We start from the raw sequence: 26,949 nt of genomic DNA, 5'->3' as shown, positions 1-26,949 counted from the left end.
CACTGTACAACAGAGCAAGCAACAAGCCCATGAAGATTCTTATCATAGAATGGTTTGGGTTGGAAAGGACCTTAAGATCATTCAGTTCCAACCCTCACATTAGACCGTGTTGCCCAAGGCTCATCCAACCTGGCCTTGAACACTGCCAGGGATGGAGCATTTATCGTGTCTTTGGGCAACCCATTCCAGCATCTCAGCACCCTCACACTAAAGAACTTCTTTATATCTAACCTGAGCCTCCCGTTTCAGTCTGAACCCATCACCCCTTGTTAAGACTCTGTCAGACTTGAGACATGGTTTCTCTCACAGATGGACACTCAAAAGGTAATTGGGCATCCTGCAAAAACCATTTGGGTCACTGTCAAATAGCAAATCTAAGTACAGCTTGTGAAGATGTCCTGCCAGCAAACACACAGAAAGGGAATAGCGAGATACAGGAAAGATCAAAACCTGGAGAGGACACTTCCAGAGAGATGAGCACAGGAATCATTCCCATCTCCCTTGTTATTACTGCAGAATGAAGGCAAAAGTAGTAATTTCAGCAACATCTGTGAGTATGAAGAAATCAGGAAAGCAATTTAAGGTCCTTAAGGGGGGTTTGAGTCTCTGCAAAATTTGACCTTAGCTCTCATTTACTGCTTCCGTGCATGCAGATTTCAAACCTGCAAATTTAAGCTGTGAGGATGTGTCTGCAGCACTTCAAAGTGATTTCAAAGTAGAAGGCATCAGAATGTGCTCAAGCAACAACAGGAGATGGGAAACAAATGTCTTTTTGTAAAATACTGGAATACTAAATAATAATATTCTAATATTAGAATATTAGATCCATAAAAGTGTTAAAATATACCTATGAACTCCATCACTCGTGCTATACTTTCTGTGATGCTCATTTCAGGGATTACTGTATGTGCTGCACTTTGGAAGCGCCAGTGCCATGGATCCAAACGCATCTGTACAGACTTCCATGCATAAAGAGGCATCTCAAGCATCTTCCCCAGCACTACTGCTATGTCACAGGTCATCACCCTTACATCCTCGTGCAATGGTTCACCTCCCAAGATTACTTTTGCTAGCGAAGTTGCATAGGAGATGTCTGTCAAACACACAACTCCACAGCTACAGCCAGGCTGCAAACACAATGCATGGCAGGCGGACCCCGACAGCGAGCAACATGCTGTGCCTGGCACCATCAGCAGGGGCTCTCGAGTCACCTCTAGGCTGGGCACTCTGGCAATGGCTTTTCTTAGCGACTCCTGTTTCATTCCAGGATGCTTTGAGGAAAGGAACTGGAAACCATGACTTACCTCGTAAGTGTGCTCCTTCAAATGTCACCTCCGAGTCCCCCTCCTGAGCTTAGCGCCTGCAGCATAAATCAGGCAGGAAATTCCCCCAGCTCTCAAGATTTTGGGCACCGTGACATACCTACGGGCTGCCTTAGGGCTCTTACACTCCAACTACATCCCTTCAAGCATGTACAGCACAGTCTTCACAGTGAAGCCCTAATTGCACACAGACTACAAATTCTCTTTAAAAGCGACCAGCATTCCAGGTCAGTTATGCACATCCATCAATTAAACACCCAGGCCAGAACACTAAAAGGACCCCCACACTAAAAGGGAAGGTAGATGAAACACAAAAGCTAAGCAGGGACTGGTTTTCCACACCTGCATTATGACAAGGTAAGCGATTTTCTCCTTCCCTAAAGACACCATCTGCACAGGATTCTCATTTCTGGAAAGCCAGCGCCCAAGGGGATGCTCTAAAAGAAGCTGTAGTGATAACTAACCCAAAACGGACAGACTGCGGGGCGGGGGAGTGTGGGGACATTATTCTTTCTTTTTCAATGTGTTTGAAAACTGCCTTTGTCTCCATCCAAATGCTGGAACAGGCCAAAAAGAGGGAAGTCAAGGACTGGCAGCACACCTCGTGCTTTATCGCACACTTGGATGGCTTAACAGGAGAGATGTGGGAGGATGAGTTTAGTTTAATGCTTTCTTGCTGGTTCACCTGCTCCCCATCTGTCTTTGCAGACTTTGCTCCGAGGCGCAGACCAGAGCATCGCTGTCCTCTGCCTCCTCTCCTGTTTCAAGTTACTGGTGATGTGAACTTCTGAAGAGAGGAACAGAGCAATTCGCAAGCATTGAGGAGACAGCAGAGATCAGTCCAATAATTTATCAAAGGTAATAGCTAATAACAGACACAAAAATCTTGCTCACAGCCTTCCTAGAGCCCCAAGTCAGAGTTGTCACCTTACAAAAGTGTTACAAGGAATTCTTGGACCACAGTAACAAATTTATTAGCCAGAGGCTGACAAACTCTTCCAAGAGTCCCACAGGCAGCAATAAATCATAGAAATCAGGCTGCAGATACTGGATCTTTAATATAACCGAGGCGGGTGGAGTGGATGTTGGAACAACGTTGGAATTGAGCTGCAGGAGGAAAAGGGCTCGCTTTCATTTAGCCTGACCTCCCATCACGGCAGGGACCAGTGCCTGGCCTCGCTCCAGCACTGCACTAGACAGTCATCATACAACAATGATTAATGAACTACTGAAAGAATAAAGCAAGAAATGGCAAGTTCAGGGATGTGGGTAATAAACTAAAGATAAGAACTATAAGGATTCATCAAAATTAGAGACAGAAGGCACCTCCCAGGTCAGAAACTCGATGTCCCTGTCAACGCAGAAATGGCTCCCACAGTACTGCTCTGACTGTGCTTCGAGACCTGAGGAACAAACTCCCACTGCTCCGGTTACCAAACTGCACCCTAATATTCCACTCAAATGTTTATTTTAAGGCTCTGACATGTAGAAGTGACAGACCCAGAAGAGGAGACAACCGCCCACTGCGTCACCCTACCCCAGGCAGGGAGCTGCCGCAAAAGCTCCATCACTGGAACTACTGCACTGTGCAGCCACCGATGAGAGTGGGCAGATCCACACCCAACAGTGACAACCTTCTGCTTGTCAGAGGGCCACCGACACGCAGAACAAACGCCTGATAGATGAGATAATCAAATACAACTACGGCAGGAACCCTAATGTGGTCTCAGTACTGCAGCAAGGCTCTCAAGAAAGTCAAAACAGCGGCAGGAATCGGCCAAGGGTTGGTTTGGGTTCATCCAGCATGATGCTGAGCTACCAACATAAACATGTCTCCTTCCTAGATAGCTCTGGATTAAAACAGAGGCTCGGATGGAGGAAGAGCCAGAAACAACCCATTTCCACTGGAATTCTGTTATTCATGAGCTGGGCTGGCTAACCCAGACAGCACGAGGGTTTCAGGACAGATGAAATGTGATTACATTATAATTACCTTCGTTACTTTGCAAAGAACACGGTTATGCACTTTCTTTAGTGCCCAGGGAAATCATGTTAACACAATTAGAGCAAGCAGCCTGGTCTAAGCACGGCTTGCTCGGACGTTACTAACGCAGCTCCAGTTCTCAGCACAGCCTCTCAGAGCCATCCAGCTCCATAAATCAGTGGGAGCTGTGTCAGACATCCTCTGAAGCAAGTACCAGCTCTCGGAGAAGAGACATTCTCTAGGATGTACTGAATGTATAACTTCATTGTATATCATCATCCTGTGCAAGTGCTGTTGGCACCATGAGATGCTGCAGAATTTCTTAATCTCTTGCATTTATTATTCTCTGCAGCCTTCCTCTTAGGAATCGCTCTACCCACTAATAAACCAGGAGAGAAAGGTAACAACAGTTCTGTGGCCATGCCATAGAATTGTTGGAAGCCAGATTAGAACTAATGAGCTCCTGGCTCCCACTCAGTCGGGACCATAACAACAATTAGCTCAGAGAAGCCTGAGAACTGTTTTCTGCTCCGCTGTCTCCTGCCTGTCCTCCTCAGTAACCCCTGAGCTGGAAAACTCCAATGGGGTTTGACAGAGGGTAAAGGTCACAAACACAAAGAAGTTCAGGGCAAACAGCCCCCAGGCTGGGGGGGGACCCGCAGGGTGCCCCACGGAAGGCAGGGGAGCATCACAGGCTGCTGCAGGCAGCTGTGGGTACCAGCACCTGAAGCTGGAGCATCACCTCTGGCTCACACAGACACGGGGAGGAGGAAGACGCCACTGGGCAGGGGTGGGTGACACAGAAGGAACTACAGACACAAGGAAGGGGAAAGTCACAACAGGACTCCTATTGCCAGAGAGCCAGGCTCCGTTACCTTTCTGCTGAGGGAAGAAGTCAGTCTGAGGAGCACACCTCACACCTTCCCTTTTCAAACACCGTCGAGATCTCGCCTTTGATTCTAGCACACAGCAGACATCCACACAAGGGACTCTGCGTCTTCGCTGTCAAGATAAGCGGATGCAAAAGGGAAGCACTGAAGTCACTTCAGTTGAGTACAACCTCTAGCCATTACTTACACTCCGGAGTACTCCCAGGGAATGTTCAAGTGCCTGGAACAGTTTTGCCACATATCAGTTTGCTGGATTAGGGATAAAAAACCCCTGTGTCCGTTTTACAGAGATGCAAATTGGATCCATAGAGCGACTCGATGAATCTGCCATCAGGAACAGAACCTGGGACCATGTGTCCTGGTCTGATTAACAGTAGGTGCTCTGCCCCCTCTAATATGATTACAAACAAGTAACATCCCTGTGCCATCAATAGAGGATGTTTATTACCCAGTCCTTCAGTGTTCCCACTGTGCTCTGTGTCCTGCAGTGGTCTGGGTCCATCACGCACAATCCACTCCCATTAAGCACGGCTCACTGACACCACTGCTGGTGACAGCCTCTCTGGAGCTCTTCCAGAACACTGTGTCACAGGATGACCTGAAGCACCACGGGGATATGCAGTACAGACAGCAGTCATGGAGTGTGCTCATTCCTCCTGCCAAATCCAGCCACAGCATTCACGGAAAAGGACTTTTGGGGGGGGAATATTTAAAAATTAGAATTTTCCAAGCGCACGATTCCCTCTTCCCACCAATGAGGTGAATGCTGTTTCCTTCCTTCCCCTTCTGGCAGCTTCATCTAAGTCTCATATTCAGAACCCAATGACAGACTGATCCAAGATACATTCTCCTTTCCCCCTCTGTCTCCCATCTAAAATCTGAATTGCTTTAAATACTGAAAAGCATCCAAACGAGATGATAAACAAGCTAAACAATAATAGGCTGATGGAGTAAACCAAACACGACTGATTAACATCATCTGGTAAAGCCCTGCATACAGATCCAAAGGAAAGAACACTAGATGCAAAAATCTTTCTCCATTAAGGGGCAGATTTAATTGTTGATTAAAAAGTTAATCAGGAGCCTATAAATATTTTGGCTGGAAAGATGGAATCTTAACCCAGGCGACTGCTTTGTAGTAAATATTTGCACAAGTGCACACACACAGTCCCCAGCCTGATGCCTGAAGGGGTGATGGGAGCTTGGCCCATACTAGTTCTAGGTCCTAGCAAGGGGCACCTCACCCCATGCACCCCCCCAGCCATGCACCCCCTGTTTCAGACATAGCCACATCTGGTCTTGCCCCCCCCCAGGGTATGGGATGGTACCAAGGCTCCAGCCCTGCTGCCCAACCCCCTTGTCCGTATAGCTGAGAACTTTCAAAGAGCCTGTGTGCATTCACAAGGTGTAAATCCTTCTGCACAACACGTGTGTGTCCTGGAAGCTCATTTCCCCACAGCCAGCACACACAGTCAGACATTGCCTGGAGAGGTCCACACTCCAGCCAGTTTGTCGTGTGATGAGCAGTGCATTTGTCTCTAAGTGGTAGTTTCCAAATCAGCCTTGCACCAAACTCAGCTGTTGTGGAACAAGTGCTTTCCTCCTGCATTCTGTAGGTAAGAACAAACATCCTCACGGTATCCCAAATTCCAAAATGCACTAAGGTGCCATTGGCACCTCTATGGCAAACAGCACTGCAGCACGGATCACAGCATGGGAACTACTATCTACACTCATGCATCATGCCAATAGGACAGATAAGTTTTCAGTCCTTTACCTGCATCCTCAACAGCCAAAAGAGTCTCAGACAGGCGAGGTCTAAACTTTGTTTGTGTGAATCCACTGGAGGCTGGGGAAGCAAAACCCACACTGGATGCACGGCCTGAGGGATGTGCAGTATAGAAAACCCCTTTGCACAGGTTCAGCAAATAAATGCATGAGAAGGAAGAGGGAGCAAAGGCAAATTCCAGCAAGCCTGGAGGCAGCCAGGGCCTCAAAGTGCGGAGAAATGCTCTCAGATAAGAGTTTTCCATGGATCTCAGTGAGAAAGGTGTGCATGGGGACGTGCTGTGGTGTTAAATACAGGTGGAAGCCACTGAGGGACTCCGTTATTTGCTTGCAGTACTGCTCACCCCCAGATTACGGACAGAAAAGGCTTTTTCTCCAGGAATACAAGTAGCACAGGGCAGGGAAAGGGAGAGTCTGAAGTCTTTCTCCTGCTGGCTTCAGGTATGAAATAGCTCAGGACAACCAAGAATGGGATTCACAGGTGTGTGACCAGGCCCCTTGTAACTCACCTGAGAGCTGCTCCAAGCCCCACTCCACCAGGCACGTCTCCCACCAGGGCAGCATCTCGGGCTCAGGAGAACAAGCAGAGCTTCCCAAGACCAGGAGCTTGCTCCCGGATGGCAGCTCAGGGCTGTGAAACCCCACAATGGGAGCAGCAGCCAGCACCAAGAAGCTGTCCGGAAGAGCTGAGCTCCTGATACCATTCCTGCTTCTTGCCAATGATCCTCTCGTGACAAACTGTCAATATGTTTGTGTTTGAAAGACTGATCTACCTTAACAGGAGCTGCTAAGCTTAACAGGAGAGCGATGCAGGGTAGCTGCGTGCACCGCCTCTGATGGACTTCTTCCCCCTGGGGCCTGGTTTTCAAAAGCCAATCCATCTTTAGAGCTGTGTTAAACGAGGCCAGGAGACAGCAAGGAGAGGGAGAGGAAGGTGGAGACAGGAGAAAAGCCAGGATGAAGAGAACCATATTGTAAAATGAATAGGCTTCAGTGTTACTAGTCTGGAGGAAATGAATGCATGTGTCAAACCCAAGGGTACGATCCCAGCAGAGGGCTAAAAGCCTGCCTGAATTTGACATATTCCCTTACTTGAAAGGGACAAAGGACACCATCAGGAATTGGGTATTCTCGGACACCAGGCAAGGAAACTTGCTTTTTGTGCCCAAAGAGGAAAAGAAAAAGTAAATCTCTTTCACTGTTCCATTCTCCCCATCATCTCATGACCAGAAGACAGATCGCTAGCTTAATCCCACTGATGAACACTTTCTGGTCCAGCTTGTCACAGCTGTTGTCCTTAAGCACTGGGTGGCATTAACAGAGCTGGTGTAAAAATACTTTAGGGAAGAGCTGTTCTCTCTCCCCACTACTTCCCTACCTGTGAGACCCACGAAGCCAACACAGCAACAGCACGGAGCACTCCGTTCTGCTTCACCCAGCATCAGCAAAGCTGTCAGCTCAGCTCCAACAGCATCACCTTTCTCAGTGATTATGATGCAAAAGGCAGAAACCACACGGTCGGATTTTCCCAGCTCTGAGTGCGCAGCAGTGGCACTTGGAGGGGAAACCATTGGCTCAGTGAAAAGTCACAATCTGAGCTGGAAATTGTTGAGAGCAAATAACTCTGGAATCCCACTGTGGCGTTTCTGCAGCCACTTCCCTTCTCTTTTTATCCTTTCTTGAACATCAGTGATTACCCTTTGGCACGTGTGAAAAATCAGCTATTCCCGAAGCCAAGCCTGACTGATCAACTGCACAACTGAAACGTGTCTCAGAGCTCACTTTAAGAGATGAATAATCCCAGGCCCTTTTATGTTTCCCAGCCTGCAGCATAGGGAGATTGTCACCTGGTTTCACTGCAGCCTTCTTTGAAAGGTCAGCGTGCCGCCGACACTCGGCTGCCCACAGGACCACGGAGCAGCACATCCCAGGCAATTCTCCAGGTGACCAACGACCTTTTGCAGCCAGCAGCCAGTGCAATACAGAGCATCTCTTCTTTCCTTCTCAGGAAAACAACTGCTCATTGCCTCTGGAATTGTCTTAAGTCAAACCTAAGCGGCCAGCCACTCTGCTAAGTTACTCACCAGTGCAAACCAGTATACCTGCATGCACACAACAGCTCAGGTCAGTGCACCACTTACTCCTTTTAACAGGCTTCTAGGAGTCATTTCAACCCTCTAACCCACCTCTCTTCCTTGCTGCATTAGTAGGAAACACAGCACTCAAAGCACATGGCAAGTGAGGCAGATAACCCCCCAGCCAGACCCATCTCCAAGCAGCTCTGATGCCCCAGTACTGCTCAGTGTTCCCAGGCAGCAGTAAAGTGGGAGCCACCACAGTGGTGGGTTTCCTACTCTGGGCAGCACTGTCTTCTAAGCAGAAAATGTCTAACAGGACATTAGCTGATCCTTTCCACGCGTAACAGCCAAGAAACTAATGATACATCCTCCTCTTTGGCTGAAGCATCAAGCAGCTTAGAGGCTGGGTGGGAAAGAGCAGACGCCTGCTCAGATGGAAGGGTCCTATCAGAAGATAGAAAGATCCAAGTCTCCAGGTTGCACATCAGCCCTAGTCTTTGATCCTGCACCAGTTCCTTCTCCTGGCTTTCATCTAGGCTCTGGCAGACAGCTGGAGGAAAACAAATCCTAACCCTATCCATCTTCCTTGTTACAGAGGTGCTGACCTGCAAGAATGGGCTAAAGGAGAGCAGGCAGGGAACCCAAAGCTTTAAGTACCAGGCCAGTCAGCAACACGTTCTATCGAAGTCGAGGGCTTAGAGCTCTAGGAGAGAAAAGCTACTGCACACACCACCTTCCAACAGCAGCAAACCCACTGCCTGCCCCTGCTGGCGTCTCTCACATCACGTGAAGAATCTCTGCTAAACCCAAATGCTGCATCATGACTTCTTTCTTCTTTGGTGTTTTTTTTTTTCCTATCTGTTTCTTTTTATACAGCGTTTGTCTTCCAGCCTCTCTTGGTTTGTTCTCTTCATGTCTTTTTGAGTCATGAAGAAAGAACATACCTTATCCCTCCCACAGGCTGCACCTTGTGTCCCTTTTGCGCATTCAGGCTCCCATCTCAGCACGGTGTTTGTTTCTCTCTTGCTCTGCATAAAGAGAGGCAGAGGCACTTTTAAGGAATAAGGGCTCTGTTTGAAGAGTAATTAGCTGTCAGCATAAACCCAGTACTTATGGATTCTCATCCTTGAAAAAAAATCTAGCTCTGCTCCCCGGCACTGATTATGGCTGTTATAAACAGATGGGGCTGAATCCATGCAACTTGGAATAATCCTATATTTCAGAACTAATTAACTACAACTAAAGCACTGTGTGCCACTAGCTTCCAGAAATGCAATTTCCAATTCGATTTGTTTGTACAGAGTAGAAGCTGGGTTATTCATGGGTGTGCTCTGCTACCCCAGCATACCTTGACAGTGGGAATACGCAGCACATTCAAGCACACGCTCCACAGCTCCAAGCACATGAGGGGTGGGAACTGGAATATTCTGAATACCCTGCAGCCAAGATGCAGGACAGGGTGGCTCAATCCTGCTTGGGATCATGAAGAAACACAGCACCTTGGGTTGCTGTCTGCCAGAGAAGCTGGAATTTTACCAGCGGTGCAGCCTTTGTTTTCATGATGGTCAGAGATACCAGGAGGGGAGCTTTAAAAAGCCCCTGGTTTTAAAATGCAGGATATGGTGGATGAAAGCCCTCGGCATGTTACCTGTGACTTCCTTCTCTGTTCAACCTGTGGCAGCAACTCTGGTGAATGCCTACACCTCTGTGAGAGAGCAAACCCAGGAATATTGTACTCTGCTTAATTACATCCATGCATTTTACTTACTGGCAGCTCTTTCTAGACCAGAAATCCCTCCAAGCTGGTTATCCATCATAGCAAAAGATACGACAAACACAATCAAATACTACACAGAATCTATAGCTCTCAGTTAACTGGGTCACAGATTGCTCTGCATTGCTTGTGCCAGGCTTTTATGCACAAGCTGTAGGCACCAGGCCAGCCTGTCCCCGCCGTCACCCCCGTGCCTCCCTGCTGGTGACATTCCCTGGGCTCGGAGGGTCGCTGTTAGTGGGTTACAAGCCCCAGGCCAGCTCCATCCAGAGCAAGCACCGGAGCGGGTTACGGGACAGCCACAGGGGCACATCCCATCCCGCCATCCCCATGGACCAGCACAACGTTCATCAGTGAGCAGCTCAGCCACGTTTACATGGACACCAGGGCGGCCTCTTGCACCCCAAGCATGATTTTTTACCCTAATAACCAAGATGAGATTTCCCTTTGCCTAATTTCATCCCTTTAAATTCAGGTCACAGCCTGCCCTCACCTTTCCTCTCCAGGGAGGAGATGCGTGCGGATGCTGACCGGCACGTGTGTGGGGCCATGCTGCGGGACGCCCGTTGGAAAGAGACCCTCCCCAATTCCCACCGCCTTCCTTGGGAAAAGGAGGCGCAAGGAGGACGTGTGGGATGCGGGGGCACGGCTGGGGAAGCGAGGGGGGTGCGAGGAGAGTGGAGAGGCTGCGAGGGCTGAGCGAGGGGGCCGCGGCTGCTCCTCACCTCCTTTATCTTCATCCTGCGGGCGCGGGTCTCGGGGTCCTCGCCGGGCCGCCTGCCCCGCACCGGGTGCCGGAGGCTGCGGCGGAACCGCTCGTAGTCGAAGCGGAACGGGGCTCGCGTGTCCCGCGCGGGGGCAGCGCCGGTGGCGGGCTCGGCTCGGCCGTCGCCCTGCACCTGCTGCCGGGCACGGGGCGCGGGCCGGGCGGCGGAGCGCAGCTTCTCCCGCAGGCGGCGCGGCGCGGCGGGGCTGGCGTGGCGGGGCTCGGCGGCGGCGGGCGGGCTGCGGGGCAGGTCGGTGTCGCGGGTGGAGGAGGAGGCGGCGGCGGAGGAGGAGGAGGCGGAGGAAGAAGAGGAGGTGGAGGCGGTGGCGCGGCGGGGCAAGAAGAGGCGCTTGAAGCGGGAGGAATCGGGCAGGAGGAACAGGGCTCCGAAGCACAGCGTGAGCAGGCCCGAGAGGAAGAGCAGGAACAGGAACTTCTGCGGCAGCCGCAGCCCCAGCGCCGTTGGCCAGCCCGGCATGCCCGGCAGCTTCCGCAGCAGCACCATGGGGCACCGGATCGCGGCCGCCGGGTGGGACCCGCCGCCACCCCGGGATGCGCCGCTTGTCTCGGCGGCGAAAGGCTCAGGGGTGCCCCCCTCGCAGCGCCGGCTGCAGCGGGCGCCTTCACCGGGAGCCGCCGGCGGGCGATGCGTGCACGGCTCCCGTCCGGGGCCCCGCCGCTGCCCGGGGTCCCTGCCCGAGGGGCTCGCAGGGCGCGGAGCGGCGGCTCAGAGTCCCTGCTGCCGGCATGAAGGCGGCGGCGATCGCATCCCGCCGGAGCCGGGCGGCGGAGCGGCTCCCGGCGTCAGTCCCCGTGCAGGCTCCGCGCCGGACGCTGCTGTCGGGCTGGCTCAGGGAGCGGTGCCGAGGCGGCGCGATCGCTGCTCTCTAAGCGGTGGGTTCATGCTGCGGCATCCCTGCGAGGCGGGGGAGAGAAGAGCGCGTTCATTCAGCACCAGGACGGATGCAGCCGGCGGTGTAAGCCTTTGTCCCGGAGGAGCTGCCGTCTCCCCAGCCGCTCACCCACCCTCCTGCCCGGCTTCCCTATCCGGATCTGCCACCAAGTCCCCAGCCTGCAAGCGGCTCCCAGCTCTGCACCGTCCCCAGGGCTCCGGGCTCCTCTGGCGGGGCAGCGGAGAGGAAGATCCGCACCCGGCGAGGGAACCCCCGGAGGGGCCAGAGCGAAGGGGACGAGGGGCTCCTCTCCGCCGCTTTCCAAGCTGTCAGGGGCTGGGGACGGGCGGGCTCGTAACAAGCCACGAGAAAGCTCGGCTCGGGATAAGTTTCTTGAGGCAAAAAATTCCACGGGTTTTGTTTTTGCTGAACAGATCCCGGCAAATTCCCCCCTTCTCCCAAACCTCTGCCTCGCTGTAAAGAGTTCTCCATTGCCTCTCCCCCCCAGTCCCTTCCTTACGGGCACTGGAGGAGACAAAGCTTAACTTTCGGACCAGGAACGGGAGCGGGACCCCATTCAAGCAGCCGCACGCGTCCGAAAGAGCTGCCCCAGCCCAGCCCAGCCCAGCCCTCTCGCCCGGGCGGGCACGACCCCGAAGGCGCCGCCAACCCCCCCCCCCCGGCGCGCTGCTCTCCCACCCCGTTACTCACCCGCCGGCAAGCCCCAGCCCCTCCGGGTCCCGCAGTGGTAACACCTCAGCCCTGCCCGCGAACCCCAGCGGACGATGCCGGCCGCACTGCGCGCTCCCGGGGCACGGCTCCCGCTCTGCCCATGCGGCACCGGGGGAAAGCCCCGCTCGCTCGGAGCCGCTCGGCTCCCGCCCCGCCGCAGCCTCCCGCTGCCCGCCCGCACCCGCCGCTCACTGCGACAGCGCCGGCAGCACCGCCCCGGCCACGCCCCTCGCCGAGCCACGCCCCCTGCCACCGGCCGCGCGGGGGAGGTGGCGGGGGCGCCGCCAGCCAATCAGCGGACCGGGTGAGGCCCGCCGTGACGCTCGCGCCCCGCCCTCGCTCTCTATTGGCTGGGTGGCGGAGGAGCCGCTCGCCCATTGGCTGCCCTGAACGCCAAGGAAGCGGGAGACCCGCCCGCTTGTTTACCACAGCAGCCCGGCTCCAGCCGGGGGCGCGCTCGCCCCGCCCCTTCCCTCCAGCGGGCTTTCCATTGGCTGCGGGGGCGGCCCGTCCCGCTGCCATTGGCTGCGGGGGCGACCAGTCCCGCTGCCATTGGCCGAGGGGCGTCCGGCTGCTTCAAACAGGGGCGGGGGGCGCAGGTGCGGGACTCGTCTCTCCGTTGCTGCTCCCGGTGTGCGCGGTCCCGAGGCCCGCGGCCGTCAGGGTGCCCGGGGTGATGTGTCCGTGGGTGTCCGTGGGTGTCCGTAGGGGCCTGGCATGAGGTGAGGAGCGGGAGCCTCGGAGAGGGCTCGGGAACGGCCTTTCTGCACACAAACCTGCCCCGTTGGGGTTTATAAGCCCGTAGCCAGCTGCCACGAGGCACACCTGGATCCCGAGTGCTTAAAGCCTCATCACACGCCTTAACCGTCAGTGTGCCGTACAAGCGCTAACCACATCTGACAGTCCCCCTGTGAGCTGTGCTGTACCGGAGGGGAGGATGGTGAACCAAAGGGTTTCTGATCGTAAATGTTAAAAAAAACACAAAAAGCCCCCAAACCCCAGCAAAATCTTAGGAGGAAAGAGAAAAAAGGGCGCCCAAAGGCAACTGAAACTGCTCAGAGCTGGGGAGTGGAGGAGGTCACCAGAGGTGGGACTGAGCGTGAGGCAGAGGGGCAGCAGGCTCACAGCAGAGGGTGAGCTGCAGCCACTGATGTGACTAAACTGTAAGAGCTATAAGAGAACGTTTTGCAGGCTGGCAAGGAGCTGGAGCTACGAGGGAAGAAGTCATCTGCTCCTTGAGTCCCTGTGCTTTAGTGTGCTCCTTCCTAAGCAACAGACAGCACGGGGATGGAATGCCTGATCTGATTCCTGGGTCAGGGCTCCCCTCACTTTGAGCTGTTCAATTGAGGCTCAGTGATGATGTGTCCTGAACCCTGACAGCCAGCTGCCGGAGCCATCACTGGGAGCACTGGTGCAGCTGGGAGCGCTTCCACTGCTGCCCTGCCTTGTGCGTTTAACGGTGGTCCCCAGGGACCAGCAGCAGACCATGGGCTTCCCTCATCCCTTGTTCCATCCCCTATCTCCTTGGCCTCAGACTAAATGTAATAATCCTTCACCCTCCTCAGACCTCCTCTTCCCCAGGGGGACCTCAAGCTGTGTTTTGTATCAGCCTCATAAAGAAAACACCAAAACCTGAGCAAACCCCCCCCCCCCCAGACCTAAACCCTCCACTACTGTGATAGTGGTCCCTTCATCTTCTTACAGATGGGCCCAGGACTGAAAAGGTTGGAGAATGCTGCTTTCTAAGAGGATTTGTGGGCGTCAAGGAGGATAATAAAATTGACAGCTGAGAACGAAGCAGAGGGATAATAAAATAGACAGTTTGGATCAAACCAAAAGGCTATGCCAAGCTCGTTGTTTCACACAGCACTGATGGAGAAGTTGAAAGCTTATCTTTTAATTAGGTTAAATGAAGAACTCTTTCTGTTTTGCTTGGTGTTTAGCGTAATGTCTTGAAGGTAGAAGCTTAGAAAGGCAAGGTTTTCTAAATGAGGTTAAATTAAGATACCATGCTTCTTAAAGAAGACAAAGCGTTGTCTTCAAGGTAAACGTTTAATTACATTTTTGAAGCGATTTCGTCTGTGTAATAAGAAGACAGAGAGCCCAGTCTGTGTGTGGCTGCAGCTCCAGACAGAAGCCAAATAAATTGAGAAATTGGTATTGAAGGAGTGAGGAGGCAGAGTGTAATTACTGGGAGGATGGGGGTCCTGCTGCATTATCAGTCTTGTTTTTAGCAGGACTGGAAGAAATAATTTGGAGAAAATTACTTTTATGGCCATAAGAAAAGTAGAATTTAATATCTGCTTTTCTGGGAGGAAGAAAACTACAGGGTGATAGATAATACTCAAGGCAAAAGAGATTGGCAAGATAATTACGCTCAAGCCTCCAGCCTGTCTTTGAAAATAGGCTGTATTTTTCCCCCTCTCACAGCAGGAAATGCTCCTGTTGAGGCTGCAGCAGTGGTTGAGATGTGTCCTGGTGCTCGAGCAGCACTCCAATGGTAGCCAGAAAGCCCTCTGTGACTCTGAGAACCATTGAAACCTGTGGTTTTTAGGCATCAGGGCAGTGAAAGGATGGAGCAGGCAGATGGAGAGAAGCCTCTCTGTTACTGGCCCAGTTTCAGAGTTAACAGAGTTGGTTTTGCAAAAGGAAAGAAAACCCAAACCCAAACCCAACCACCCCGCTTTGTCTCACGCAAGCATAAAGAAAGGGATAAGTGCATTGAAATGCATTGTAAAGCAGGGCAGCCTCAGCATGTAAACCAGACAACACCTAAACTGTTGATAGCTACTACAAAGCGTAGGTAGTGACAGCAGAACCGGGCGAAATTGCCAGCTTTAAAAAGGAAGGGCTCCTTTAGTTCTGAGAGAACAAGCTCGGCAGTTGACAGAACAAGGTGCCGGCTTTCCGCACGCCGTTAAGGGCTTTCTGAGGCTTCCCGGCGGCGCGGAGCCTCATCTGCTGCTCTGCTTCCTGAAGCCTGATCTGAGGAGCTGCCGGGTCCCTGCAGGCTTGCACCATGTGGGATGGGTGCTCCCACCCAGCTCTCCCCTGTATGTGGGGAGGACAGAGCTTCCGAGGCATCGTCCATCTCTGTGCAGCCCCAAGGCGGCTCTTCCTCCCCTGCAAGCAGCGAGGCCCTAATGACCATTTAAAGGCTTAGATGTGTGTAGGCTGTCAGGCCCACTGCTGCTGCCCTCCTTTTATCTGGTTGTGATCAGAGAAGGGTAAATCCATGCATTTAAACCGGCTGATACATTATGCAAACAACAGCCCTAAACTCCCTCATCTACAGGCAGTGAGGATGAGAGAAACAATCCCTGATGGCCCATAAGGATTCAGGCTGATAACTGTCTGATATTGATTATTTTAAGGTTTTAGATATACAGGCACAGAACACAGGGTTCCTGAGCAGCCCAGATAATTAAGGACTTCGTTATCTGCTCTGGGAAAGTGGATTGCAGTTTCACAGGGTAGGTAGTAGCTTGCTTTTAACCTAGGAGAGTGTGCCTTGGGTTACTTAAAGAGCAAAGTGAAAAGCACATTTGTTTAGATGAGTCCATGTGCTGATGGATTACTGGGATTGTTTTGGGAGGAGGTATTCTAATAAAACACCTGAAAGGCTGAAATGTAATAATAGTGATGATAATAACGTAACCATGGCAATGTCACCTAGACAGCGTGTCTGTATAGTTCAGATAACTTCAGCCAACAGAGTAAGTTCCCTCCAGCCTGGGGTACCAGCCTCCATATGGTGCCAGAAAACTAAAGTATAAAGTAGGTGATAAAAGTTTAAGGCATCTTTGGAATAGCCTTCCTCCTCCTCCAAATGATCCTGTCAGCATCCATTGACCATCTTGTCCTGCCAAGGAGGAAGTTTGCAGGCTGTTAAGTTACAAGAACAGATAAACCAGTGGTGGATTATATCCCAATTTCATTTTGGTTGTGGTGTGCAGGCATAAAAACTCCCACTTGCAACCCTGGATGCAGTTCTGGTGTCCTCAACAGAAGGGCATGGAGCTGTTGGAACAAGAGGAGGCCCCAAGGATGCTCAGGGGCTGGAGCACCTCCTGTATGGAGCCAGGCTGAGAACATGGGGCTGTTGAGCCTGGAGAAGAGAAGCTGCGTGGAGACCTCAGAGCAGCTTCCAGTGTCTGAAGGGGGCCTATAGGGATGCTGAAGAGGGGCTCTGCATCAGGGATTGTAGTGATAGGACAAGGGGTAATGGGTTCAAACTGAAACAGAAGAAGTTCAGGTTGGATATAAGGCAGAAGCTCTTCTCTGTGAGGGTGCTGAGGCACTGGCACAGGGTGCCCATGGAAGTGATAAATGCCCCATCCATGGCAGTGTTCAAGGCAAGGTTGAACAGAGTCTTGGGTGACATGGTCTAGTGTGTGGTGTCTCTGCCCATGGCACGGGGTTGGAACCTTAAGGTCCTTTCCAACCCAAACCATTCTATGATTCTATGTGCCAAACCTGTAAAGCAAGGGGCTTCCAAGCCTGCTCATCCCTTTGACAGTCAAAAGCGAATGGCTGATGCAGAGAAGGCAGTCACCTCACCCTGCCTAGGAAGCTATTGAAATGCCATAAAACAGCAGATCTAGCCCCCAAACCTCTGAACTGAGACACATCATCATGCACTGCTCTGCAGGTTTCACTGCTTTCCTTTTCACTCCGCATTCATATATAGAAGATATTAATTATCTGAATTAAGACTCACATTTAGGGCTGCACGGAAGCCTTGGTGAGAACTCAAATGGCAGTTCTCTGCTAGCAGGAGAGACATTTACACAATATGAAACCCACCATAACCTCAGCCAGCATTATGTTTTCTAGGAACAAGGGAAAAAGCCATTCACGTCTGAGATAACAATCTGTTCTATGTCTCTTAAACCAGAACTGGGTAGGAATGAGCTTTCACAAGAGGAAGAATCTTGCTTAGTTATGGTAAAGGTCTACATCTCCACAGTCTTAACCTCTTCTGTGCCAGGGAAAATAGAAAACAAGAGGAAGAATAATGCAAAACCAGAAACATAGCATAAGGTACAGGGAGGAAAGAGCAGAAGCAGTTCTAGTTTATTCCTTTCTTGGAACACCAGGTGACTAATGTAGCAGCCTACACAAGCTGGGTTTGTTTCCCATTAAATCCAGCATCATCAGAGTGTCTGTATTCTGTTTTCCCCTCCTTAAGTAAGGTAAGGGCCATGAGAATGCAATGAATTTGCTGTCGTGAATGTGGAGCAACGTCCTATTTTAGATGGCTTCAGAAATAAGATCCCAAGTGGAAAGAGCCAAGAATAATCTTCAGGCAAGGGGTTGACTTGTCAGCAAAGGCAGCTCCGGCTGGCCAGAACCGCAGACAAGCTGATGAAACTGCTCGGCACTCCAAGGAAAGGGAAACAAGGAGGGGGTTTGACAAACAGAAGCATTAAGAAAACCCAACAGTCTGAAACCAAACATAAATATTTGGAATGGGTCAAAAGAGTGCCTGGAGTCAATCCAAAAAGCAGTTTGTGTAAGATGTGGTGGGGCCAATGGCATCCTGGGGAATGAATGACGCTCTGTCTATAGCAGGCTTTATCTCGAGTTGTTTGGAGCAGGAAGATCTCTCCTTTTCAGGTAAAATCTGGCTATTCAAGGTCTCCTAACGAGTCTGCACTCATCTGAACTCCTTGGAAAGAAACCAGGAGGTTACAGTCTTCCCTTTTGGTGGTGGGGACCAAGCATGGCTCCAAAATGCGCCGGGGAGCCTGTTTGACAGCACACAGGAATCTTCCAGCCACAGAAGGAGCAAGCAGAATGATGCCTTCAGAAACTGCCAGGCTTTTAGTAATCATCACTGAAGACTGGTTTCTCTTTGAAGGAAAAAGAATTCAAAGGGTGAATTTCCATTGGACCATCAGCTGTGTAGTCCATTGTCAGGCCCGAACCCAGAGACATCGCCGTCTGCAGCAGTCTCTGCTTTCCCCCAGCTGTGATAATCTCTGCTCTCCTTAAAGGGTTTGGGTTAGATTTGCTCCAAGGACGTTGAAACAAATGCGTGTTTCACAAAAATCTTTCATCATATAAACATAACCTCCTGCTGCTGCTGCTTTTTAAGAGTGGATTTCAAAGCGAGCCAGGATATAACGACCAACATCTTCAAATGCTGGGAAGATTAATCATCGTGTGGGAGCACGGGAGGAGAAGCCTTCCTGCTCATCCGATTCATTGTCCACAGCGTAGGAGAAAAAAAAACCCATGTATTCTTTTGGTTCTGCTCTGCTTTAGCCAAGGATGAGAGGCAGTCACACACTTTCATTACCTGCTGCAGAGCTCTTGAGGTTTATACCAGCCCCTTGAGCAATGGGCTTCTCTGGACCCGGGGTTGAAACTGTCACTTGTGATGGCACTGTTGCCATGGGGTCAGCGACTGCAAGCAGGGCTCTGGTAGCTTCCAGCTGTGGTGCTGAGCCTGAAGAGGATCTTGCCCAAAGGGGATAGTTTTAGATGAGGATTAGCATGTGAATTCTGCTGGGCTAATAGATAAGTGCCCCAATAAATGAGGGCAGTGATCTCCAGCTCGCAGTTAGCAGAGCCTGGTGGTTAATACGCTGCTCTGTAGCAATTAAAACTGAAACGGGAAGTTCAGACTGGATCTAAGGTAGAAGTTCTTTACTGTAAGGGTGCTGAGGCACTGGAATGGGTTGCCCAGGGAAGTTGTGAATGCTCCATCCCTGGCGGTGTTCAAGGCCAGGTTGGACAGAGCCTTGGGTGACCTGGTTTAGTGTGAGGTGTCCCTGCCCATGGCAGGGGATTGGAACTCGATGATCTTAAGGTCCTTTCCAACCCAAACTATTCTATGATTCTATGATTCTATGACATGAATTTTTTGGAGACCACAAGTCAAAGACTAAAAACCCACCAGTTTCTGGAGGTTGCAAAGAACCGCATTGAAATAGCTGTGACAGGACAGACAGTCCTGGTTGGGTTTTTGTTTTGGCTTGTTTCTTCAGCAGAGATAACAGTACAAGAAACCTTTGGGCCAGATTATCAACTAGAGTTATTAGGTGTAATGGCAAGCAATAACTCCATGAGCCATGGAGGTCCTCTGGCTATTTGTCTGCCAATAGGATAAGTTACTGTCCAGCATTGCTGCCTTTCGGTTGGATTAGGAAATCCTTGATAAACTCATTGGATCAAACCTTCAGCCCCTCTTGATTATTTCCCTGTGAAACTAAAGCGATGTGGAAAGACCCTGAGTCCGCTGCAGCCGCTCCCCTGCACACGGTGAATGAGGAGCTGATCCATTGCAGAGCAAGCATCTTCCTCACGTAAACACATCCAGCTCACAGAGGAAAAAGTATTTTCCTGCTCCTCTTGGTGCTAAGCTCATTTCCCTTAAACTTTAATGCTTTTGAACTAGGCTATTATAAGTCAGGCCAAGAGAAATAAAGACACCTTAGAGCTTTTGAACTGGGTAACGCAAATGCTTCCATTACAGGGAAAAAGCAGCACTTCCAGAGAGTTAAAAGTCATTAAAATATGTGCTGCAATGAAAATCTGAGCTTCGAGTGCTATATATTGGCCATCCTTGGGTGACCACTAAGGCTCTGTTAAAATCATTTGTCAACTGTACAGTAACTGTACAGTAAAGTAGGTCAGTAGATGCCCTTTGGGCAATTATATTAAGTCTAATACACAGGCTCCAGAGTATTTTATTGGCACTGCTCAGATGTTACCAGCCTCTGTCTGCAGTGATCTGAATCTGCTGCCAGGTTACTGACTGGGAGAAGATGCTTCACGTTTTGCATGGATCCTGGTGCCTGGCAGGTGAAGTCCCTCCCCAGGGACCTTCAAGCTAAGCAGAATTTAAACCTCTTTTAAAGAGATCAATAGTGCCTAGGAAGAAAGAAAAGAAAAGGTTAATGGGGCAGATGTTCCAGCAGCTGAATGTATTTCTATTCCCTGTAGAGAGGAGTAAAAGTCGCTGAAGTGCTTTGCTATGCATTGCTGTGCAAGGTTATGGAACTACTCTTTTCCCTATGCAGACATTAACCAATCCAGGAAAATAGAGACACTGTGGAGCTGACGTTTCCAGAGTGGGAGTTCCAGTGCCAAATCAGTAGTACCTGCCCAAGAAAGAGTTCAGATTTTCCATGATGATGGGAAGTCCTAAGCTGAAGCCATAAAAGCAGCAGCAGCTGCACTTTGCAGCCTTGCTGGAGCCCCACTCCTATTTTGCAGGTTGTTTTCTTCCCCTAATCTGCTGCTCTTTCTCAAAAACCAACTTTTCCCCTGGGTGCCGCTATCCCCAGTAAGACCCGATGCCTCTCAGGGGGTTGCCTTCTTTCTGCTGTACCCTGCACCGTGCTTCATGGGAAACACTGAGGTATGGAGAGGGCTCAGCATAGCCCAGAATAACTTTCAAGTCACCTTCAGGGTGAAGTTCATCTCTCCCAACCTGAGAAACAGGTCATTCCTAACACTGCTCAGGTGAATCACTGTCTGCACTGTATTTATACCGGAGCCTGGGGAGGTCTATAGCACACTGTAGACGTTTTGCCAGTCTAAGTCTGGCGAAGGGAGATGTCCGCAAGGAAAACACATCCTCCACACAGGCTCAGCTTGTAGGTGCCTCATCACCCCAGCACAGCAGAGGTGACTGCACTCCACCGACACAGGACTTTCCTTTTCTAGTACCAGCCACTGTGGGGCTTCACTGGTGGAAGAGCACCAGCAAAGCCTGTGCTGTAGGCAGGACCCCGCTGTGTGCTGGTGGGAGAGCGTGGGGTTTGATCTGACCTCGGAAGCATCCTCCCCAGTTGCTTTTCAGTTTGTCCTGGCTCAGTGCAGAATAGTTTCATTTTCTGGTGCTGGAGCCCTGTGGAACAGGGAAATGCTTTCCCTGAGATGAAAACCCTGCGTGGTACCAGCCCAGCCTCACCGAGCCATCGCTCTCCAGCTCTTATCTAAGAGATCCCGTGGAATGACAAATCTTGGACCCACAGATCCAATTACATTTCCGGAGACGTTTGTTTTTCCTTAAGCTTGCACACAGGACAATGCCTAACCCACACGAAAGAACAAGAAAAATCTTCCTTGGATCCTTGCCCAGGCCAAACAGAGCCTCTTCAAGGCCCCTAACCAACCTTGCATAGGTTGGTGCTTTCTCCCTCTCCCAGTACATACGTCTGTGTGAGCAAGTGTGCTCATGCTGCAGCAGTGCTCGAAAGAGGGGAAAGAAGCATCAGTATTTCTGAGCCTCAAGCAGTTGTGTGTTAGCTCACATTTTTAAAGCCAGGTCTCCTATGGGCTGCACTGGCCCACGCTGCATACCGATGAGAGAGCCTCTGACCATGGGGCAAGCTGTAAACCAGAAAATGAGAACTGGAGGCAACAGCAACTGTGGGATCATAAAGATACCTGCCAGGTATCAGAAGCGTGAGGGGGGAAATCAAGTTAAGGGAAGGGAGAGGTAAGGAAATGAGTGTTTCAGGGCAGTGTCCTCCGATCCTGGCTTCAGAAGGGAAACAAACCCCAAAGATTCCTTGGTTAAGCTGTGAAATGTGTGACCCATGGGGACAGTGTCCCCTGGCCTGGCTGGTGGCCGCTGATGGGGAGCTGCGATACCAACAGCCTTCATGCTGCTGCTGTTCTCCCAGGTTCTGGGGCTGTTGGAAGCCAGAGACAGTCAGGACAGGCTGAGCTTCCTGCAACACAAGCCCATGTGCTGGAAGTGCTGTATGGGATTTGGAGTTCATCCCCATGGCCACGCACTTTCAAGTACCGTTGTAGGAGTTAGCGAGCACTGCCGGGAGGTTGTAATTGCTCATTTTCAAGCTGTTGGTGGGGGAAAGGCGATGTCACCTACGCTGATACTGGAAGGTTGTTGCTTTGTGTCTGCTTCAGTTTGTCAGGTGGTTTTTCCAGCCATCACTGACACAAGCAACCGAGCCCATAGTGGCCTCAAGGGCAGCCCATGGGCTGTGCGGTGCAGAGGGCAGAGGCACCTGCACCTGAGCACCGGGCCTCCTCTCCTGAGGATGGCTGGAGCACCAGCATCGTCTCAGATCAGGGCTGGGAGGGAGCCTGCGTGTACTTGCCAATGAGCCTGCGTGTACTTGCCAATGGCAAATGCAGCTCAGCCTTTAATGCTTTGCTAAGGGTCTGCTTCGAAAGCTTTTCACCCAGCTTGCTCAGGGCTCTTTCCATTCCAGCCTGAAAAATCTTCCCTGGCATCAGGAGCTCAGAGAGATAAAAGAGGAGGAACTTCAGCCCTCAAATAGCCATCGCTGAGGGCTGTCCTGGAGACAAGAGGTAAAATCCAGGGACAGATGGTCAACGGACTGATTGCAGAACACCACTTGATGTGTCAGGGGCTCTCGAGCTAGTTGTCTGTCTTCTTGCTCTCTGAAAAGCCTTTCACACTAGTGGATCAGGCTTCTGAGGAGAGGGTTACAGTTCTGTGTCAGGGCTGGGAAGCTCTTTCAGAGACACATCTTCAAACCATGTGTTTCTGTTTAAAATTGGACTAGATGCTGGGAATGGTTTCCCCTGGCTTCACAGTCTATTGCACTTATTTGCACCACACAGCCAGAAAGAGCCTTTCCAGGTACTGTGTTATCACTTCAGCACCTTCTTGAAATAGCCTCAGTAAGTCCCAGATCACATAAAGGCCAAGCTCATCAAGGTTAAAGGAGGCTTTATCACTCCCTGCTTCAAACTTTGCAGGCCCAGCAAGAAGCATGAGGCAGGTTAGGATTAGGCTCACCTTGCTGCAGACAGAGTGTTTCCCATTTCTGATCACAAATCTCATCTCCCAGCTCTTGTCACTCCTGGCTCAGCGTGTGGTTCATACCGAGGGGTTGAGAGTTAATCACTTGGAAAAGACTGATTCAATGACAGTCAGCCAAAGCTGGCAGGGGGTGAAGTGTTGAAAACACAAGGGCAGGACCACACCTGCACTCGCTCCAAGGAAAATGAGCAGATCAGCTTGCAGCCATCAGCCCCGATCTGCTGATCATGGACCAGAGAGGGGATGACAAGGGGGATCATATTGCCAGGCAGGACGCTGGGGCGTGAGGATGCACAAAGGACCTCCAGGGTTGGAGAGTCTGTTCCCTGCTCTCGGAGGAGTCGAGTCACAGCCTCTTGCTGGGTATCACGGAGACACCAGCTGCGTCCCAAAATCCCAGTAAAACACTGGGTGAGCGCCCTCAAAGCTCTGCTCGGAGCCAGCCCGGAGCCGCTGTCACGCAGCTGGGGGGGTTACAGGCACCTGGAGCCCCCATGAGCCAGATGAAACCCAAACGTCTCCTCACCTCTGAGGAAGCAGCACCTCTCATCTGCTGCTGCTGCGGCCGGTAAGAAATAAAGAGATGTAATCCCGAGCTCAGCGGCGTCGCACCTCCTGCAATCTGGTCAACGAGACAAGGGAACATTTGTAACTGGAAAGGTCTGCTCCAGCCCGCGCTGGCTCTGCCTCAGCCCAGCCCCAAGAGACCACGCTCTCCTTCTGAGCACGTAAAAAGCAGAACTGGGAAGGCACGGAGCGTCAAGGGCAGGGGAGGCACAACCAGCGCCACGTTTCTCCTGTCATGGTTGTAAAATGCCTTCTGTGCTTGTACCTGCCTGAAGTCCTTAAATAACTTCACCAGCAGCTTTTCCCATCACATTCCACAGGCGTGAGTCAGGTCAGCTCAATATGTACATGGGAGACCCCGAAGGAACAAGTGACCCAGATACTGACAGTCTTCCCCCAGAATTTAGCCTTGACTCACACACCAGCCATCCGCTGGATCACGGTGTTTCAACCACCATGAAGAAACAAGGTCCACCCTCTTGTCACCCTTAACAGCAAAGATCTTGCCCTCCCAGCGCTGACTGCTGCCACATACAGCAAATCACGCTTTGCTGATTAGCTCTGACCCACTGCCCATCCCCAGACCACTTATGACTGCATCCAAGCCTCAGACAAAACACTGAGGATCAAATCGGGCCCAATTGAAGAAGCAGATCTCAAGCAGAGCAGCACAGACCCATCTCCCTGCCCGCAGACTGCATGACAAATGCTCCCACATACCTGGGGCTGTGGCTTCTGGGATTTACTTCATTACCTGAGAGGCAAGAGGTGTGTTCAGGTGAGTCAGAAGCTCCACCTATGGATTAGGGAAACCTCCTTGCTAAACCTGGTAGGAAACAGTGGGAGAGGTGAGACAGGGAGCGACAGCTTTGACTGCTGCCTGCTACAAAGGTCAGCGCCAGCATTCCTGTAGGATCTTGTGTGCTCAACAGAAAGCCAATCTCTGCCTCCAGCTCGAGCCATGGCTGTAAGGAAGCTACACGAGGGTGAACTGGGTTGTGTCTGGCTCACGCATCACCCACGCAATTACAGGTTCCTGTTACAGACTCTTTATTAAAAGGTGATTTCACGGGAGCCACAGAGGTGATTTTCAGCCGTGAGCCGGATCTGCAGGTCCCACAGATCCTTTGCATCACTCTCAGCCTCTCACCACCCACATTCTCTCACTCTGACTGTTTTGAACTCACCTCTGAAACCAAATGGATCCGGAAGCCACTGACAGACGCTGCACCCCGCTCCTGTGGCAGCGTCTGCCTGGCATCGCCCCAGTGACAGCTGTACTCAGAACCTGCGGGGTCTCTCCTTGAGGCCCCTCTCTGGAGCTGCCTGGCCCATCCTCACAAACAACTCAAGCCAGCCAAGGAACTCTGACACATTCCCTGGGCCTTCAGCGTTTCTGCTTTGGGCTGGCCTCAGTGAACCACAGCCGCTTGTCCGCACCTCAGCTCTTGTGCTCCAGAGGGTAAGGGATAAGTGATGTTTGAGACGTGTGAAGATTGCTGCGTTCCTCTGTCATTGCCATGCTCTGCCCTGCAAACAGGTCCCTGAATTGCAGCCACCTCTGGGAGAAAAGGCAGGAAATGATTACCCGGGAATGCACCACACGGCAGTGGGAATTAGAGGACACAAAAGCAAATCTCTGCTATTAGTGAACACGATAAGATCTGATAGATACATACAGGGATCTTGTTACTACGTACAAGTACATTTATTAAGCTTTTGTTCTTAACCTGAGCTTTCCAAGAGAGCCTCTAAACACGGTTTACTATCATAATTTCACTTACAACATGATAATACCTGAGCTTAAAGGAGGGCTTCTGCTTTTTTATGTAGAACATCTTTCTGGCTGGGCACTTTCAACCTATTGATCCAGCTGATGCATATGATTCCTATAACTCGGAGGGGAAATAAATAGTCTTTATTTCTTCCAGCATATTTGTCTCTTCCATTGGACAGCTCTGAATGGGTCAGGCTTTCCTCATAGTTAATGTGAAGGAATTCCTCCAGAGTGGAAAGCTCCAACTGCTTCGGAGCCCAAAGTCACTGAGGAGGCTCAGATGTAGGGGTGGTGGCTGGAAAACAGGCGGCACCTTCCCACTGGAATGTCGAGCAGCCACGGAAGGTTTCTGGGATGACAAATGGGAACTTGGAAAGAAAACACAACTAGAAGTGACTCCAGCTTGTAAATGCAACAAGCACGTTCCTGGTGCTGCAGGCTCAGCACCATGTCTCCTACCTGCCCCAGTGCAAGAATTCCCATCAGCTGAATGCTCCACCTTCACCCAGGACGACCAAAGCACCCACCTAGATGAGAAAGACTCATGAAGTAAGGAGTCCCAGAGCAAACCTGAAACCCAGCCTCCAGGTATCAGGCTTAAATCCTTCTGGAGGATTTCTCCATTAATGGAGAAAGTGCTGTGTGTACACAGCACTATAATAAATAAGTTACAAAGCACACTATATAAATAAGCACGATACATAAATAATAAGCACGACAATAAATAAGTTACAAAGCCCCTATTAGAGGCCTGCACCTCTGGGACTACAAGGCAAAGGCAAGTGATGTGACTCTGGTGGGGAAGTGATCAGCTGTAATAATTTAGATGTTCCTGTTGCTATGGAGACTTCCTTTTTTTTTAAGTGAAGCATACCACTATAATTTAAATTTCCAGGAACAAAAAAAGGAAACGTATTAAAAGTCATAAAAAATGCCAGAGCCAGAACTGGTTTATTCTTCCCTGACAGTTTTCCTTGTGCTGTGACAGTGGATAGAAGTGATCAAATTGTCACGCCTGAGGAGATTTAGTACTTTTACACATTTTATTACATTCATTAGACCTGGGGCTTGTGCGTACGAGCTTGTGATCCAGGCAATAGCCGAGTGACAGGCCTTGTGCTGGGACGTCACATGAAAATCCATGCTGCCAAGCAGGGAAAGGGAGGAGGGTTGTAGCTAAACCAAGACCCAAGAAGCAGCAAGTCTGGGGGCTGTTGTGGCAGGATTCAGGTAGGGTGATGGAAACACAAAGGCACAAGCCAAATAGCTCCCTGCAAAGGATCATCATCAAGGCTTTTAAGCAATACCTGTGCCTGCAGTGGTGTTACCATCTGTGGGACTCTCAGCAGCTGGGACAGAACCTGCCGCTGAGGTTGCTGTGAGAGCGGGAGGAAACGCGTGTGGAGGACGGAGGCTTTGCTGGGTGAGAAACTGCTGATGGTTGAGGCTGAAGAGGGGCAAAGCAAACCCCAATGGAGGCAGAAAGTGAGTGAGCTGGAGCAGAGCTTGCAGAGTGGCTGGTTGGAAAGGAGGGGAAGGAGAACCCGCTGGGCATCACCCCATGTGCCCAGGGAGATGATGGCTCAGGGCTGTCCCAGGCG

The 26,949-nt window shown here is 51.1% G+C and overlaps 1 protein-coding gene across 1 annotated transcript in view; it reads right to left on the bottom strand.

The window, feature by feature from the left end:
- Positions 1-11,633, bottom strand: part of MAN1C1 (mannosidase alpha class 1C member 1) — a 57,679-nt gene extending 46,046 nt beyond the window's left edge. The window contains exon 1 of the mRNA XM_061480134.1: positions 10,562-11,633. Within this exon, the coding sequence (XP_061336118.1) occupies positions 10,562-11,107 (546 nt within the window). The 5' untranslated portion in view covers positions 11,108-11,633. The remainder of the gene's footprint in view (positions 1-10,561) is intronic.
- Positions 11,634-26,949: the final 15,316 nt, after the last annotated feature.

The sequence above is a fragment of the Pezoporus flaviventris genome, unplaced genomic scaffold (genome assembly GCF_033815535.1).
Source record: "Pezoporus flaviventris isolate CSIRO_AGI_PZ_B2104156 unplaced genomic scaffold, CSIRO_AGI_Pfla_v1 ptg000176l, whole genome shotgun sequence".
NCBI classification, from domain to species: Eukaryota; Metazoa; Chordata; class Aves; order Psittaciformes; family Psittacidae; genus Pezoporus; species Pezoporus flaviventris.
The sequence above is the reverse complement of the archived record's forward strand: the minus strand, read 5'-3'. Positions and strand labels throughout refer to the sequence as shown.